This window comes from Manacus candei, unplaced genomic scaffold (genome assembly GCF_025592945.1).
Source record: "Manacus candei isolate 608988 ecotype Guabito, Panama unplaced genomic scaffold, ASM2559294v1 h1tg000041l, whole genome shotgun sequence".
NCBI lineage: Eukaryota > Metazoa > Chordata > Aves > Passeriformes > Pipridae > Manacus > Manacus candei.
In genome coordinates, this window is record NW_026138089.1 from 4,968,135 (window position 1) to 4,987,448 (window position 19,314).

Genomic DNA, 19,314 nt, shown 5'->3' on the forward strand with positions numbered 1-19,314 from the left:
CAGAGTAAAAGTAAGCTTGCTGCTTTAGCCAGGAAAATGTCACTTTGAATATCTTTAGTTTAATTTTTTTACAAGTTGATTAAAATTGTGTGCTAAACTCTACTTCCTTAGGGAATAGATGTTCTCATTAAGAAGATGATTCAATTTTATGGACTACTGAAAGTGGATTTTATTTTTGCTCTAGGTCCTTATCTCCAGCATTTAGGAGTCCAGAGCATCATAGGCAAAGGCATGCTCATATTAATTATGACTGTGAATATAAAAGCTTTCGTAAGGACCCAAAGAAGCCTATGCCTTGGAGAACAGAAGATGAAAAATATGGACAAAGCAATTCCAGGTTTGCACCTCATGGAAATAACCACCAGAGAATATATGAACGTAGGTCACCTTCACCAAACCTGAAAAGAATTCCCATGGAAGATGCTTACAGTCATAAGCCCTACAGAACACATTCATCTGAAAGAACTGAAAGCAATAGGAGATGCCAGTTACCGCCAAAATACTCGGAAATACCTTATAAAGAGCATGATCGTCCATTTTACCAACACAAAATGGAGGACAGATATGTGTTTGATCACTACAAAGTCACTGGAAACGAAAAAGGAATGAAGCCTTTTCATAGACCATTAGGGTCTTCATGTAAACTTGAAAGAAAATGGCATGAAGATGACTTGAGGCACCAGAGGTTACATGAAGAGAAGTATGGTCAATCACCCAGAAGAGTTTCTGATGAATTCACGGCAAGGAGCTCTTTACAGAAGAGGTATAGGAATAAAATAATTAAACCCTGGGTATTGTGGTGTAAAGCCTCAAGTGAAAGTCTGTTTTCATTATAGTTGAAGATATCCACCTTGAAACACGTTGGCCACTTTGTAGTTTAATTATGGGCGACTGGTAGTAGTGAAGTATTTGTCTTTTAAGTAAATCGTATTGCTGGCTGTAGTATGAGAGGATAATATTTCCCTCTTAAGAGCCCCTGCACATCTGTACCTTGGCGTGAGGGATTTTGGGTTAACTTGCCACGCATTCTGCTGTCCAACATTCTGCACGTATAAGTTCTCACTTTCTTCTCTAGTGCAAGTGTAAATTGCTTTATGTCAACACAGGTATCCTGAAGATCACGATTACAGAGAATATGGGCACACGTCTAAAAGGGCTAAGGAAATGGAGAGGTATGACTGTGGAGACGTAGCAAGAAATTCCAAGTGGAAGCAAGAACGTTCTTTTCCACCCTACCAAGAAAAGGAGGAGCAAAGATACCCGGGTGCCCAGTCCCACCGGTCGGCTGAAAGGGAGTACGTGGGGGGTTCTGTCCCAAAGATAGCCTATGAGTACAATCACAACCGGCGCAGGCATCCCGAGGGGGAAAAGCCTTTTCCAGGCGATAGAGCTCAGAAGTACGTGAAGCAGGAGGACCAGAAATACAGTTCTTCTAAGGGTGCCCGGAATAGCAAAGAGTCAGAGTACTTTAGTGGTGGAAGAGTGAGGCGGACTGAAGAAGGACACGTCGAAGTACCTGTTAAATATAGCTCGAAGAAGGGCTGTGATGCTTGTGTTAACTCTTCCAAAACGGATGTTGAGCCGAGATCTTTTAAAAACAAACCGAATGAAAGAGTAAGGAAGGACGGGGAATTAAGGAAAAACGTAGATTCCTCCAATAGCCAGTGTGATTCGAGTCATACTGTTTCAGATGTGAAAGTGTCAGATGTCAACTGTATGAGGGAACATCTCACAATCAAAGTGGATCTGAAGAAAACAGTGACCAAGTACAGGTATTGGTTTTCCCCTCACCTCTTCTTTCTTCTACTCTCTTTATGGTTTATGGGTATTGGAGGAAAGCATGGTTTCTTTAGGAGGTAACAGGACAAAGTATGACTGTACTTTTTTAGTTTTATTTCTTTTAAAATGGTAACTTACTCAGACTGAAAAGTTACCTATTAAACCTCTATTAAAGACACAAAAACAACCAACAAACAAAAACCAAACAACAAAAATTCTCTACTTCATTTCATGGAGATGTAGGAAGTGAAAAGAGCAGATATGCCTGATACAAACCTGTAGTTACAAGTTGGTTATGATCAGTAAATATGCTACTTTTATTTAAAAACAAAACCCCAAACAAAATGCCAAAGGCAGAAAAGCCTAGTCCTATGTTTTGTTCTGAAATATGATGACATTTTTTTGACTGAGTGAAAAGTTTTTCTGAAAGTCAGATAATCTTTAAATTGCGTAAATCTCAAGCACATATTCAGATGTTCAAGATCTCAAGGTCAGTAAAGCTGTCAAAAATGAGAGATCCCTGAGTTGTCACTTATTTTTCTGAAAAAGTGGCAACCTGTTGAGGCATCAGAACTGAAAAGCAGTAGTCTGCTTCTGTCTGTCTTCAGTGTAATTGTTGTTGTTGCATTTAGCATTCCCAATGCTAGCTGAAATGGAAAAAAAAGAAGTAATGCTATGAGACTTTAGGTGATGAATATGTGGTAGAGAGTAAGCAGCTTGGTTTTGTTAGATTTTTTTGCAGGTTTTTTCTGGTTTGTTGCCTTGCTATTGCAGACCAGAACATCTTACATTGATAGTAATTGCTTTTGGAAGAAATTACCTTCCTTTCCAAAATGATCAACCTTCATTTTAAAAGTATTCTGCCTCTTGTCCCAAATAAAACATCTGTACTGATTTTTCCCACTATTTCAGAAATATGTAATACAGTGGAGGGTTACAAAGACAAGTTACTGCATATATGGGGCTAATATTAAAGACTGAGGGAAGGAAAATAGAGTATTGCCCACTCCCACCCTCAGGCCAGGACAAGCATTTAACTTCCTGGATGATGAGGAGAGGAAGATTGTTGTTGGGTTTTGTTGGAAGCCCACAGGACAATTCCTGTGTCAAGCAGCCTCTTGCTACTGTTTTTGACGAACAATGGACATGGTAATTGTTTGCAGACTAAAGAAACTACTACATTGATTACAGTTAATTTTATGTGTGGAAGGTTTGCTTTTGCAGCCAAAAGTCCTAAGTATTTTATTTTTTAAAGATAAGAACGCCAGATTTACGGAAGCTGATGAAAGGGAATGTTCATGCTGCCTACTTTAGGCATTTAAGAGACACCCAACTTGAAATGACTGAGCCAAGAAGAATAGTTTCTTATAAAACTGGGGAGCAGGTAGATAATTCAAATCATCTACAACTGAGGTTGCTTGGATTCCCTCTTACATGCATTTATTTCCAGTTTACTGGGGGCAGATAGATGATTTCTAGCACCTGCTAGAGGCTATTTCCAATACAATTTTTGTATGGAACTCTAGTCTTATATGCTGCTTATACAGGATGGGCAGGCACAAAATCACCTTGCAGAATGCACAATTAACAGTCTTCATCCTAAAAGCTTTTACATGGACTCTGAGTCCTCAGCATATCTTTTGGAATGACAAACATTTTCCTTGCAACAAGAACAGCAGGATTTTTGAAGTGTTGGCTTTCTTGTCAAAATAATGTTTAAGCAGCAGGGCAACCATTTGGGGTGTAAACTCATTTAGAATGAGTAAAACTTTACAAAAAGATGCTAAACATGTTCTTAAATTCACACACTGCTCCTGGAGCAGTTTTGCTGCTGTTTCACTGGGTTCAAGTGTTGATTCAGTTCCCAAAGATGTGAGATTTTTTTTTATCTCTAAACCGTTCTTGAAAAATTGCCTAGAGCTCCTTATAAACAAAGACATGGGCATAATTGCCTTCCAGAATTATACTAAAGAAATATGTCGAGATCTTCATTTGCCTATATTTGATAATCTAGTTGAATTAAGTTTAAAATTCACAAATTTTGTTCTTCGTACTTCACAGAAACAAAGATTCCTGAGAGTGAAGTATTTTATTAAGAAATTTTCTTCCTTATGAGTTTTTTAATTAAAAAAAGGAACAAAATGAGATTTTTCTGTTTCATCTCATTTATTCCTAAAATGAACTTCTTAATCGATTGTTTTGTTCTACTTGTCTATTTCAAGTTTTCAGATGTAGATATTTACTTTAAAATAATTCACTGTAACTTTTTGTTCTAGGACTGCTTCCAGTCATACTACAGAGAGACAGATATCCCATGATCTGGCTGCTGTTGGCAGAAAAAATGAGAATTTTCATCCTGTGTTTGAGCACATGGAATCTGTAACACAAAATGTCGAAAAGGACCCATCAAAAGAATTTACTCAGGAAATAATCACAATTATTCATCAAGTTAAAGGTGGCTGTAATATTTGGAATATATGTATGTGTTTATGTATATATGACTATTAAACACAAATCTAATGGTTTGGATGTGATGTCCTTGTAAATTCAGGCATTTGCCTTTGGCTTCATTCTGTTGTGTAAGGAAAATGTAGGTAGAGGATTTAAAGTAGCTGGGTGGAGAATGGCTGTAAGAAGGTCTCAGACCTTAACTGAGGCATTATTGTAGAGTGTTAGGGTCAAAAAGATTTTATACTAGTACATGAGAGTAACCTGCTGATTTAGGAAACAAGAAAAAAAAAGAAGTTTTGTTGTAGCCACAATTTTCTAGTTATATGTGGTTTCTTTAATTTTTCAGATTAGTGTTCAGATTGCTGCATGGTGTTCAGTGTTGAATGTTATAGATTCTAGTAATTTGAGTAGTACCATCATAGAGCTGCTGATTAGTTAACTTTCTATTGAGTTTAATCTTACTAAATAAGAAGAATGCCTAAGTAGGGCTGGCCTGATCTTTAATTTGTGAATGTTAAACTGAAAGTGGAAATAGTTTGAAATTTCATTTCAGTAAAGTTGTCATGGTATCCTTAAGAATTAATCTTTTAAAAGATAGATTTTCCCTCTGTGCATTTAAAATACAACGAATAACATTCTTGTATTTAATATCTATTCACAGCAAATTATTTTGCATCTTCTGACATAACTCTACATGAACGGTTCTCAAAAATTCAGGATAAACCGAGTACAAATACAAATGAAGTGAAAATACATTTGGATCCAGAAATTCATAGGTAATGATTGAACTTTCTGTCTTAATTTATTTACATTAAGTAATTAATCTTCAGCAGACTTTACACAATGTGAAGTGTTTCTATTCCCTGACTAACCCACCTGCCCATATTCTTTAAAGCATTCTGTAGTTGGTCAGTGATACTTTTACTTTTATAGTGATGGCATTTTTTTATGTAATATTTTTGTGTTCCAGGAGAATTGACATGTCTCTAGCAGAACTTCAGAACAAACGAGCTGTGCCACCTGAATCTCCCCAGGTATCTTGCTAGCTTAACTTTTTTGGCAAACAGTAAGTTCAAATGTTATATGTGTAAACAACATTTTTATTGGTACATAATTTTTACATGCTTTGAAGACCACCAGTAATTCTGAGTGTTTTGAGAAAAGTGCACACCTGAGCATGTTTACATATGTCACAGTGGTGCAAGTACACAGTGTTCACTGACGAGTAAAATGCAGATGTGTTCTCCAGAGTAGCTGGAGTGTGGCTATTCCTGCTGCTTGAACTGCTGTCTGATTTTAAACAGTGTAAATACTAAGTCTGTGACTGACATGTGGTTCTTGCTTTCCCTCTAAGATTACAAAAAGCCTTAATGTTTCTTCTACTCTACTGTTAGAATGACCCAACATCCACATAGTTCCTTAGAATGCTGTTTTATCCCATGCTTTCATCTGGGGTCATAAGATTTTCTGTCTTCGTCTTTCTTTTCTGTAGTACAAGTGTGTGGACATTCAGCTTAATTCAGGATAGTAAAACTTCTTAAGATTTACCGAAATTTATGTGAATGTTTATGCCTTGGAAACTCCATGCAGAATTCCAGTGCTCCATTCACTGTTGCTTGGAAACTTGTAAAAAGGCATATATAGCACAAGAAAGGGTAATTGTTTAGGACTAGCTGTTAGTGTTTTAGACTTTGGATCCCTGGGTTGATGTGGATCCTAGGTGCAGACAGTTGATCTGTGTTAACAAAGTTACATACAGGGTGCTGCCCCTGAGGGACAGAATCAGGTCTGTTTTTAGTTCATACCAGGTAACTTGGCTTCAACCTTTCCTTTTAACTAGAACGTTGTAAGAGTGTTAGAAGATCCAAATGATCTACGGTATGATATAGAAAGGAGAAGAAAAGAGAGATTGAAGAATGAAGATGAGAGAGTCTTTCATGTAGATGGTGTAACTCCAAGGTAATTAGCAACTAATTTTGTTGGCTCAAGCCTATAGTTCCCTTATGTGTTAATTTTTGAACCCTTACACAGTTATGTTCACACTTGTGATTCTTTTCTGTAGTTTGGCCTTAAAAAGTTTGAGTGGGACTGAAATTCAACAGATGTACATTGCAAACTACTCTGTAATGAAGTGTTACCTTGAAAGATGTTAAACTGCATTGAGGAAAAAAGGAAAAGCAAGCCCAAACTGTAGCACTAAATGGGAAGAGGGGAGGAAATTAAAGATGGTTAACTATTTTTAAACTCCTCGATGTGCCATATAGCAACATTCTCCTGGTATTTTGTAGTTTCATAAAAGCATTCTAGGATGAATACATTATTGTGTTGCCCTGGTGGAATGTGGAATATCAACAAATAATTGGAATTTTTCTGATTCCTGGAGAATTTGAACAGTTGGAATTCTGGAATAGCATTTTACTGCTATGAATGCCTCCAGCAGCTTTGTTAAAGGTGTTTGCCCCAGAGGTGTTTGCTAACCTCAGTCATCCTGTTCCACTTCTGATATTGTGATATTTGATTGGAGAAAGGGACTTGTGTTAGCAGAAATGTTGATTAAAGCATTGCCACAATAATGAAATGTATCCACACTGTAGTCATGACTTGCAGATGTGCTGCTCTTTGTTAATTTTTAATGCAGTCTATAGGCAACTAATGGCAATACACACATTTGGAAAAACTGACTTGCGAAGGTGCAGAAGTAATTTCTTGTATTTGAGATTCTTTAGACAAAAAAAGTTAAGGTTAGCAAGTGAAGGAAAAAAATGCCTGGACTTGTTTTCATGTAGCCTTTTACATACCTGGGGCTGTATCTTTAGTGTATGTTTGGCCTAGTTTTCTGGGAAGGCTTTTTTTTTTCTTCTCTTTTTTTGCCACTTCCACGGTTACTGTCCTGCTTATCTTTTGTCTGTGTGCTCAAAGTGAGCAGTGCACATTTCTCTACTAAGTGTGGCTGTTCTGGAGTTTGATGTGAGGAGGGTTATACTGTCAGGGTAATGTAGGCTGAGGGCAGTAAAGGCATCATAGGATTTTCCTGAGGTTGAGGAGGTTTAACAGTTCATGTGAGATACTGATGATGCCTATGAGTTTGTGCAGTGTGCCTCTATTTTTTCCTTATTAATTTATTTTCCAGCTAGGTAAACTATTTTTTTTTTTGTTTGTTTCATAAAATATGAGTTTTGACTTCTGGGGTTACTTTTCATGGTAAATGTTTTATTTAGACACTTACAGATGCATCTGTACTAGTAGTATGCTCAGTAAAAAAGGAAAAAAAACCAGAACAACGAAGTGCCATAAAAACAAGCAAGCAAAAGTTCAAATCCAGAATAAGCTGCTTGCTGAGGATGAAACGAGTATGTAGCAATTTATCTGAGCTTCTGTCGTATTGGGGATGTCATGAAATGGCAAGTTCTCTACAACTTTACAACTTTAGTGTGTGAAGATGCTGAAGTGCAAAAAGCGTTTCCACCAGTGGAGGGCAGCAGTGACCCGCCGAGAGGGCTGGGCCGGGGGAAACCTGACTTTCATAGCCAGAATTTCAGGAAGCAGAGCACCTCTGCTAATTTGTCATTGCATGAAAGAATGCACATTGCTATATAATTCTATGAAATTTGAGCCTAGACTAGTAATTTGTCGAATATCCTAGGAAAAAAATTACTTAAAAACTGCCACTCGGCATTTGTGATACACTTGCCAGAATAAGCTAATTTAAAATACAGGGTGTTGACGTGCCATGGCTTAACATGTTTACTGTTCTTTCTCTTTCCCTCTCTCTCTCATACGCATCAGGAACCAGCAAAGCTGCAGTCTTTCAAAGTTACAAACCTCTCAACTTGATGGCTTCCAAAAGCCTATGAGGTTCATTAAGCCAGCTTTCAGGAAATTTATTGGGAGACCTCATCTGGTAAGTCTAAATATAGAAATAGTAGTTTCTGCACTGTTGATGTATAATTCATTTTTTTTTTTTTTGCTGAATTGTCTGTGCTGATGTAAATTTAACAATCTCTGTCTTGCCCTTTTAAATTTCAAGTGAGGCTTCATTATCTTCCATCTGCACTCAACAATAAAAATACTCATAATTTCACAGCCCTAGTGCAAGAATACTTCCTCAGGTATTTGTTGGAGCAGAAATTAATACAAGTGAGCTAAAAATACTTTGCTACTTTCTGTAAAAGAAATATGTATCTAGTATCATTTCTTCCACGTAATGGTGTAACATCTGCATAGTAAAATAGAAAGCCTTGTTATGGAGCAGGTAATCTGAGGTAATATTGAATAGCTTGAGAAAAAGAGTACTCTACTGCATTCTAGTTGTCAGTGGTTGGAAGGGAAGGTGTGAATCTTGTGAAGGTGGTATTCTTACTGAAACAGTGTTTCTCCTCATTATGACAAAAGTTCTGGAAAGCACTTATTTTAAATAAAAATGAGGAGCAAATCACATAATGAGAAGTGTCTGAAATAATGTTCCTGATGATGGAATGTTAAAGAATGGAATATCATATGTTTGTTGATATTGCATATATGAAACCTAGTTTTGGACAATTAGTCTTTCTTAGGCTATCTTTCCGTGGTGTACTTTAATACTGAAATGGTCAAGACAGTTCTGTTAGGTTCAGTAGAAATAAACTTGTCTGGTTTGGAAAATTCCTTCTAAATAAATGTAGTAATTTCCAATTGCTTGTGCTTGTCTAACTTGGGGAACTGGTGAGAGTAGAAAAACTTTATTAATGTGTGTAGTATAATTCTAAAACATTTTCTTTCTTTCTGATGGCTGCAAAATAAAGAGGAGATTAACAGAAATTGTCATTCTTTATACACTGTAACTAATACCCTATGGACAGGGTTCTAGAAGCCCATGAAACTTTTCTGAGATCCATCAAAAGTAGCTTTTATGTAATCAATTCTGGAATGTAGCTGTCTTGCAGATACAACAGTGGCTCTTTCAGTGTAAGGGAATGCAAGATTTTAATGGTAAAAAAAATATTACTTACTCCAGACTAAGATTAAAGCTTCCCAACACAAGTAGTAACTGCTCATTAAGTAATTGTATTGGGTCTGACTGAGATGGAGTTAATTCTTCCCTCAGCAGCCCTCACAGTGCTGTGGTTTGCATTGGTAACCAGGAGGGTGTTGGTAACACAGCAGAGTTTTGGTTACTGGTGGGCAGTGCTCCACAACATCAAGAGTACCTCTCCCACATCCCCCCTCACCCACTAGGCTGGGGGTGGGCAAGATCTTGTGGGCATAGACCAGGACAGCTGACCCAAACTGACCATATGACATCTGCTCAGCAATACAAACTCAGGGAAAGGAAGGATATATGGGGAGGAATTGATTATTATGACATTTGTCCTGTGGAGCAACCACTGTTGGGTACTGAAGCCCTGCTTCCTTGGAAGTGGATGGTTGTTGCCTGCTGATGGGAAGTAGAGAGTAAATCTATTGTTTCCCTTTGCTTCTGCTTGCAGACTTTGATTTTGCTTTATTGAACTGCCTTCTTGACCCATGAGTTTTTTAAAATGTTTTTTTCTCCTTCCCTGCCCTGCTGAGGAGGGGAATGATAGACTTGCTTGGTGGGCACGTGGCATCCCAACAAAATCAACCCACCAGAGTAAAACAGTATTGCAATAAAAAGGAGGTTAATTTCAAATAGACAATAAATTATTGTTAAATGTGCTGAATATTCAGGAAGATTGCATTTTCTATTTAATAGTGAACTGCAAACATGCAGTCTTTAGGAAGTCCTGCACTGCAGTAAGGAATTGTTCCCTTTGGAACAACAGTAGCTGTGTAAGCATGGCCATTACAAATGCAAGGCATCCTAAAGATGGAATGACTCTTCATGGTTAGCCATGCAGAGGCTGGTTATGTCTTGAAGGTACAATTGTCTGTCTGTGGTGGTGGGGAAACAGTTTTCCCCCTGAAGTTATAAAATGGTAAAACCCCAGGGGGTGGTGACCCTTGAAGTTTTGAGGTTTTACCCAATGAGCACTTCTGCAAAATATAAACATATCACAAGCAGAATGGAAGAGAAGGTTAGTTGTGTTCTTGTAGAAGAAGTAGCTGTGTTGTAAAACCATGAGGAGAAGCAGCAGCAGCCCCACTGGGGGCTGGGCCCCCCAGCCCCAGCTGGGGGGGGCTGCAGGGACTTGGAACAGTGTTAAACTGAGCTAAGTGCCTGTAGCTAGAAAGCTGAAGGAGTTTTCTCCACCGTGAGTGGGCAAACAGAGCAGCAGCAGAGGCAGCAGCGGACAGAGGACAGTGGCAAAGAGCCAACAGATAAGAACTGAAGAAGCAGCAAACAGAAGATGCAGCCAAGGGAGACACAGAGTTGTCTGAGAGAGCCGAGAGAGAGAGCTGGCAGCAGAGAGAGAACTGAGTTCTACAGAGAAAGTTTGGGTAAGAACTGAAACTACAACCCCAAACTCCTTGGAGACCTCCGAGAAAGGAGGATGATGATGGACTCTTACTTGAAAGAGTCTTAAAGTGCTACAGCACTGCAGAAAGGAGCTAAAGAGTTCCGAGAAGGAATGCGGAGGGGGTGACCTTGGCCCCCCCACTGCTTGAGACAGAGCACAGAGCTCTGCAAAGGGACTTGAATCCCCTGAAGATAAGGACCATCACAAAGACCCCTGCGCTTCGTGATATGACGTGGTGATAGCGCCCTTGTCCTGGGAAACACAGCCCATGGAAGAGAAGACCCTCACTTTAGACGATGGGCCACGAGGGCTTGGATACCCCCTCGTGTGTACTGGCAAAGATCCAGTTCCAGCTGCTGCATGGAAGAGAGAGACAGAGAACCTGCTGCCTTAGAGACATTTCTTTCTTCCCTCCTGGACTTTTATTTGGAGGGGAGAAGAGATTTGATCCATTGTAAATACTTATGTCATGGTAGAGATAATTAAGATTGTACATAATGTATTGTAGTATTTATTTTGTACAGTCATTGTAATATATTCCCTTTCCCCCATTTGAGTCTCGTGTAGTGTCTGGAAACCATCTCACACTGGGTTGAGATGTGGGAGGGGCTTTGGACTAGGGAATTAGATTTTGGGGTTCTCAAACCTTGACATTGTCTAACCTTTATTGTAACAAGTGTCCATCTAGCCTTGTACTCTACTGACAAAAGGAGGATAGCTAAAGAGGGAAGTAGAAAATCAGAACAAATTTTTTTTTTTTTTTAATTTAAAACCTCTGGTTTAGGAAGTTTCTGAGAAGTAGGTTGCTATATCTTTGTGTCAAGTTATTCTAATGTTTGTGTTTCCATGAGTGCACTTTAGTCTTGAGGAAGGTGAGAATGGGAAAGGCTATATCCACAGTTAATTAAAGCAAGCTTTGTTTTAATTCCTAGAGGTTTATTTTTAACTGTAACAGGGAATTTTCTTGAATACTTTTTTTCATCTTGATGAATTCCCAGCTTTAAGGAAGAGTGTACTTCAACTGGGAGCTTCCAGCTTGTGTTACGTGGAAGAAACTAATTTGATTTTTGTGGAGTGTCTTCATATTCTTAGAATAAGAAGGGAGCTGCAAGTTTCCTGACATGGTTTTTCCTCTTTAATTTTAAGTTTCCATACCTTTTTCTCAGAAAAGCCACTTTGATTACTTTGAACTCGCTCCATAAAGTCTTTCTTCCTCTCTTTTTTTGTTCTCTGAAACTCTTCTTGTCAAAGCACTGTAAGAAGCTAAATAGTTGAGTTGTAGATAATAATATAGTCTAAAACAGCAAAGAAAAAAAATAAAGTTTAAATTCTGGTTAAAAGTTAACTTGGATTCTGACACCATTCTATTATGTTTATATACACACACACACACCACACCTTCAATTAGTAACAAGTGTTCCTGGAGAGTTTTGGTAGTTTACTAGTGAAAAAAAGTTCCGTGAACAGCGAAATATGCATTTGCATTTCTTATTAGATGTTAGAATATATTAAATATTTCAGGACAATTCTCTTCTTAGGTTCTTTTTAAAATATATTTGAAGCTGTTAAAATTTCCTTTGAGAAAATGGAGTTCAACAGCGTTGGAATGCGTCTGTGATTATTCAAGAATGGAACATAAACAAAAAAAAAATTTGATAAGGGTTCATCAGTAAGTCTGTTCTGTCTGTATTAGGTGACTTTAATGTAGTACATGCCAGTATATGCCAATGATTCTGTAAATATTTATGATCCTATGTAATGATGGAAGAGGATGACATCTTCTAGAGGTAGCTGTCATAGGGAAAGTTGGAAAAGGGCCAAAATGCACAGGTAGGTCAGTGGCTGGAGTGCTCTGTTTTAGGCAACCATGGCTGTTTGACTGCAGCTGTTCAGGGTGTTGACACAACAATTTCAATACCGATTGTCTGTGTGACTTGCTTTTGAAATTGTCTGTGTTTCTGTGGTGGGCAAGGCAATCCTCAGATGCTCTCCTGAAACATAGAGTTAAAAGTAGAATTTTCTAAGTACCAGTGTAACATGCTACACAGTTGTTTGGTTGCTGTGGAGGTGTGCACACTAACAGGGTGTGCCTCTGCCATCCCTTCAGCCAGCCTGCACTGCAGGCCCCTTGCTCCTGGTACTCTGTTCCTTTAAACTGTGTCATTGTGTCAAATGCTACAAGACTGAAAATGTTGCAATATTTGTTAGGATGACCTGAACATTTTTTATTTTTCTCTTGAATAATTTAGTAACCTTAACCTATAACTCTGTTTCTCTACTAGAATTCTTACTATTCTTCAAAACCAAGTGATAGTTACCCTCACAGACGAATTAGAGGACACCTTGAAAATGCAGGACCCATCAGAAGGCATTTTAAGGTACAGATCAACTTTTATCAGTTGTTTGTATATAAAATGGTGATTGAACCTGTTGAGTTTAGTAACAGGACACACACTTTTGAAGATATTAAATGCCATGCAACATAGTGTCATCACAGCTGAATTGTTTCCATTGTTCCAATGGGAGGCTTAACTTTTAGCAGGTAAGAGGGCTGGCAGTGGATTGAGCAGAGTTGTCCAGTATTGTGTCCATGCAGTTGAAATAAATAAGTTAACTGCAAAGTTGAGAAGGAGAACTGTAGAAATTGGACAGTGACTAGAAAGCTCATCTATCCAAAAAACCAAGCTGCTCAACTGTCTTTCCTTCACATGGCAGAAGCCCAGACTATTTCCAAAGACTGGGAGATATGAGTTATATTACTTTCAGAATTGTATTACTAACCTTTTCAAACAGGGATTTCTGGGGAACTCATCTTTTGTGAGTACCCTGCGTACTGCTAGCTGTGCATAAAAAAGATTGAAGGAAGTGAAGTTTTATTCTCAGGGCCTTAAGATGTTAAAGGGGTGGGCAACTACTTTCTGGGGTAGTGCAACAGTTTTCTAATGCCTTTTGATTGCAAAGTGTATCCTGGGTTCAGCAGAAAAACAAAACACTTTCTTCCTTTTCTCCTAACAGTGAAATGCTATGTATGGGTCCAGTTAGAGCTGTTTATGTGAGAAGTATTAATCAAATCTAGAGCAACTTACACTAATTTTCTACCTTAAAATTACTCCTACTTTTTTAATAGGTGTGTTTTCAGGAGTAAAATAATACACAGAATGAGTAGTCATCTTTCCTGCTTTGTAGATAGTGAAGTTGAAGTAAAATTTTAATGGCTAATTAGCTGTAATTTTTGGATGAAACTTTGAAAGGAGGGGAGAGTGTTGGTGTGTGTTGTGTGGGGGGTTTTTTTGATTTCCTCCTTTCCCCCTTCTTCCCCTCCCCCCCAGCTAAACATAAGAACTGTTGGATAAAAATGCTTTTAGGCTCTGCTGTTTACATGTGCACTGCCAGTCAATCTCAGATAGCTAAGCTAATACTAGCAAAAAGGACTGTCTTTATTCTGCTGGAGAAAAGTCTTTTTCCAAGCTGAAGTTAGCAAGTGTCAGCCTGATATAACTATTTTAATAAGTAAGGACATCATAGCCTTTTGATCAGCATTCCCTCCATGTTGTCAGCCTCCAGGTGATGGAAGTGTCTTTAGCACTGGCTGCCAGATCTCTGAGGCAGTGTGGATGCTCCCTTCATTTACCTCAATTCTGCTGGAGACTGGACAAGCATGAAACTGTCCATTTAAGTTGTCATCTCACAGATTATACGAATATTGTTGTATCCAATGATCTGTCCCATGGAGTTTTGATATTTGTAGGGAAAATAGCATATGCACTCATATTGCAGTTTGCATATTTGTATAGCACTTTTATCATTGCCATGGAAACAGCAATGCTGATTTCACTTAATTTCATCAACTTTTTTTTACATTTAATTTCCTCCTGTGTAAAGGGGCTTTTCCTTCTCATGCTGTTGGTGAAATTAAGGTGATTTGACTATCTTCTATACTTAGGACTTTCTTGGCTGATTTAAAAAAAAAAAAAAACACAACATACAAACAAAACCCCACCAAAAAATCACATGGAGAGAATTCTGTTCTCTGCAACCCCAACCCCCTCCCAAAAAATCACACCCCATTTTTTCTTGATAAATATATAATGGGGGCATTTAAACTTAGTAAGCAGAAAATGGGGGTTACTTGGAGTATTTTTTAAAAAAACATAAGGTCTTTTCCCACTTCTTGGGAAAATATAAAGGATCTGGAATATAAAGGATCTGGAGAAGTTTTACAAAATTTAAAAGGTCTTTTTTGTAATGACACTTTGCAATGAATCACTAAGCCAGGCTTTGAGTACGGGCACAGTGATCTTTAAAACTAAACTGCCTTCACTTTTTAAACACAGTGCAGTGTATTAATGGCTGTGGTGGGTTCACCCCTGCTAGCAACTAAGCACCACACAGCTGCTGCCCACTCTCCCCTCAGCTCCCTTCCTCTCCCAGCAGTATGCAAGAGAGAATGTGGAGAACAAAAGTGAGACAGCTCATGTTGAGACGAAGACAGTTCAACAAGTGAAGAAAAGAGGAAGAAAAAAGTGATGCAAAGGCACTCACCACCTCTCAGGAGGTGACTGATACCCAGCTGGTCCCCAAGCAATGGCTGCCTACTCCAAAACCACCTTCCCTCAGTTTCTGTTGCCAGAGAGGCAACAGGAGGTCATATGGCATGTGACATCCCTGTGCTCAGCTTGGGCCAGCTGTCCTGGCTGTGTCCCTTCCCAGCTTCTTCCTTGGTGTACTTGCTGAGGGGCAGAGTGGGGGAAGAGGAGAAAGTGTTGGTGCAGTGCAGGTACTGCTGGGCAATAACCAAAACACTGGTTTGCTCCCAGTGCAGTTTTAGTCACAAACACAAAACACAGCACCATGCAAGCTGCTGTGAAGAAAACTAACTCCATCCTAGCCAGACTCAATGCAGTGGTATCCATTTGCTCATGGAGCTTATTTTAGAGCCTCAGGCTATTTGTTCATAGGAATTATCATTAGCATTATTTATAAAACAGTCTTTATGTAAAACTAAATGCTACTTGGGCAGATTTTTTTTCTTATTTTTAGACCAGAAGTTACTGATGTATCCCACACACTTTAGATTACCTTGTTTTGCTCTAAGCTATGTGTGCCTGAGGTGCCTGTATATATATCATCTGTTAACTTTGTCTACAGCAGATTCTGTTCTACATTAATAATACTGCTATTCCCCTCCCTCCCCACTTATGGAACATGTAGATACTTGAGTTGAAACATCTAAGCTGTCTGTAATGGAATTTTCAATCTCTTGCAGCTTTTCCCCATCTCTTACTTGTTCTGCTCCTTTGCCTATTGTCATACAAGTGCAGTGGCAGACCACCAAGGCCCCCTTTCTAGCCTCTGAAGTCAAAGAGAACCATAGCAGCTATGGGGGAAAAAGGGAACTTTTAACTGTGTTCAGGGCATTAATCCAGCATTAAAAATGCCCTTCAGTTTTCCCTGAGTAGGCATATACCCACCTAAAACAGCCAAGTGCACATAAATTTTTTATGCCTGCACTTTGATACTCTTCAGGAAAGGCACTGGCATTTAATAGCCTTCTGCAAGTGACCTCCATCAGAGTAACCTTGGAGGAATGATGGGGCCAGCTTCTCAGTTATCTCCTGCAAAGTAGGTGGGTGAAGTGACTTGGGAAATAACAAAACTTCTGTTCTTTACATGTACAGTCCTTTCTTAGTTGCTCATCAGCCACATAGTGGAAAATGCAGTGGAAAAACTGGTACTAAAGTTATTGCAACTTCAGAGCATGTGATTTTTCTTGAAGTGATCCTTACTCTCTCAAAAGGAGACCAGTTTTGCCAAAGTAATTATGTCATGCTCAAGAAGGGCTATTTCTGTGATATATTTTTTCTCCTACCCTTCAAAGGTGTTTGTAAAAAGACAAGACTTTATATGGTCAAGAGGTTTCCTCTGATTTTAGCTGAAAAGCCATTGTTGGTTTAAATTTGGATGGGGTGGAGAAACTAAATTTAAAAGATCAAAGTATACATGAATGCTTTATGTCAGGACTGTGCTGGAAAACTTAAAATGGCAGTACTGCAAAACTATGAGAAATTATGACAGTTTTTCTTACTCTAAAGATTTTTACCACCTATTTTGTTGGATGTCTGAGTGCTTAGTAATAAAAATCTTTTTCTAGCTTTAGCTGCTGTGGTCAGTGTTGATCTTGCTTCTCTTTGTGTATTTATAATGCCATTCATTGTTAAGTCTTCTGCTGTCTCTATGGCCTCCGCTCCTAGTCTCATGCTAGGTTAGTTTACAGTATTCCAGTCTGGGGGTATCAAAGGCATAGAGCAATGTATGTATGTACATTCAGACTGTAAAGACCTTAAACTATATGAAAAGCATATATACTGACTTCTGCGACACCTGTGCCCACTGCAAACTTGGCATCACTGAATTTGTTTGTGGCAATGAGGTGTTGTCTGAAAGTTTTTTGTTGATGGAGTGTGCCTCTCCTTAAAGATTGAAAAAAAAAAATGTTTAAAGGCTGTACAATACATTTGCTTTTTTCCTAAGAGGAAGATAATTTAGATGTTTTAAACAGTAATGCAGTAGGTCTTCAAGCCAAGTGGTAGCTAATGGTCTGAGGAATAATAAATGGAAGTAAAGGAACAGGGTGTGCACTTCCAAATGCACGCTTCTGTCACTGGGTGCTGTAAGTTTTACATGTGTATAACTGTAAAATGAACTTCTGAGTTTTGGTGCCCTCATTTTGCACATTTTTTTTCCTCCCTTCCCCCAGAGCAACTCTGCAGATGGCCGTTTGCAATCCCATTATAAATCAGGCTTAGTACAGAAGGGTTTATATATTCAGGCTAAGTACCAGCGGTTACGTTCTGTTGGTGTAAGGGGATTTACCACTAATAAATTCAGAGATGGATTTTTGAGGAAAGAAAAGGTAAGTTGGATTAATTTATTTTTTTTACTAAGCCATTTATAAAATATGCATATTCATAAGATCCATTTCAATTTTTAAATCCTCATGGAATAACTTTGATAGAATTTTCTGGAATATTGACTCTTTGTACTTTACAGGCAACCTTGATTGTGTACTCCTGTTTCTTCCATGTTTATTCTATGGAAACTTGCTGAAACTTGCTTCGGGTAACTGCAAATCAGAGGTGGCCTCTGAGATTCTGTGGTTGCCCCTGTTTCAGTATTCTTTTCTTGAACTCAGTTGATTTCTCTTCCTACTGACAGGACAAGAAAGTGGCCTTCTGTGAAAAAAAATACTCTGTCCTCTTAAGCTATGGTTTTAAATCGAAGTGAAGGGTATTAATTTTTTAATACATCTGTGTGCTTCCCCTCTTTGTTATGTTACCTTAAATTAATCATGTGCTTTAAAGTATGCACCGGTGTGCTGCTCTGAATAAAACATCCTACACTATATAATGTCTCTGTAAAATGGTTTGATAAGCCTGAACTGGAATAGGCATATCTGGTTTATGATGCTTTGATTTTCAGTGTGTATGCGACAACAATAATGTTGAACTGCAGAAGAACTTGTGAACCATATAAAATGTTACAGCTTTTATGAGGATCAGTAGTTAAAACATTCTAAATCCTGTGTTAGAATTGAACAAATATGATCAAAGTAGTATGAAGTTACTGGTGACATCAGAGAGTTGGATTAGATGACCCACACAGCCCCTTGCAGTTCTGTGTTCTTGTGTGAATTCTTGTTTTGTAATTCTGTGTCCATACAACTACAAGTAAATACACTTGCATACATAAGAATTTGTAGTTGGATTAGAGTTCAGCTCTTAGAGTACAGAGGCACCTTAGAGCACAGGTTCTTACAGCTGTTTTCAAAAAACCTCAAATTGACAGCCCAGTGTGGGAGGGAAAACCCCCCAAAAATGTTAAACACACAGAATAAAAAACAAAACAGAAAGAAACCAGGCACTTGGGACAAGGTAAATGGGTCACTTATTACTGAAGTATACTGGAAAATGCCTCTTATATTTGCATGGGCCCTGACAAGTATTATCTCTGAAGGTTAAATTGAATTGGAATTAGTCGAAAATAGATATAGAAAGATTACACCACCCCCCCCCCAAAAAAAATTATGACTTTGTAAAATGGGTATAGAAGTGTTATAATTTTATTGTAGTGAGCTTTCTCCGGTAATTTCCAGTGTTCTTCTATAATTGGCTATTAAGGTTCTTGTCTGGAACCTATAACACATGCTTAACACAATCTGGCTACTAGATATTATGATTTGAATCACAGAATTATAATGAGTTCTAAATTTTGATTTTTTTTTTCTTTATTGGGCCTGATGAATTTGAGTATGTTTAAGTAAAATAAATGCTGAAGAATAAGTATGACAACCATTTTCTTAACAGCATAATGGTTGCTGGTTGGCTAATTCTTAAAAACCAAAACTGTTCCTCAAACTCTAGCATTTTGCCTGTTGTAACAATTAAACTTGTCAAGATTTGTTAAAGTGGCCTGAACATCTTTATTTCACTTTACTTCATTGGAAATAATAATACTTGTGCATCCTTTAGGGTACAGTCTTTACAATTGTGCTGTTTCAATCCATAATTGAAAGAATCTTACATGTTACAGACCATAATACAGTACTTATGAAAGTTGAGAGGGTTTTTCTGCTGTTACGAATCAGGAGTAATTATTTTTTTTCTCTATG

General features: G+C 38.2%; 1 protein-coding gene across 5 annotated transcripts in view; it reads left to right on the forward strand.

Moving 5' to 3' along the window:
- Positions 1 to 19,314, forward strand: part of BCLAF3 (BCLAF1 and THRAP3 family member 3) — a 30,647-nt gene that overhangs the window by 10,477 nt on the left and 856 nt on the right. For 3 of the 5 annotated variants that reach the window (XM_051794871.1, XM_051794869.1, XM_051794870.1), the window contains exons 4-13: positions 185 to 763; positions 1,107 to 1,772; positions 4,056 to 4,234; positions 4,892 to 5,006; positions 5,201 to 5,264; positions 6,071 to 6,189; positions 8,017 to 8,131; positions 12,929 to 13,024; positions 17,404 to 17,559; positions 17,697 to 19,297. In XM_051794871.1, the coding sequence (XP_051650831.1) occupies positions 185 to 763; positions 1,107 to 1,772; positions 4,056 to 4,234; positions 4,892 to 5,006; positions 5,201 to 5,264; positions 6,071 to 6,189; positions 8,017 to 8,131; positions 12,929 to 13,024; positions 17,404 to 17,559; positions 17,697 to 17,753 (2,146 nt within the window). In that variant the 3' untranslated portion in view covers positions 17,754 to 19,297. Of the gene's footprint in view, positions 1 to 184; positions 764 to 1,106; positions 1,773 to 4,055; positions 4,235 to 4,891; positions 5,007 to 5,200; positions 5,265 to 6,070; positions 6,190 to 8,016; positions 8,132 to 12,928; positions 13,025 to 17,403; positions 17,560 to 17,696; positions 19,299 to 19,314 lie in introns of those variants that run through there. The other 2 variants (XM_051794872.1, XM_051794873.1) reach the window with 2 other exon arrangements.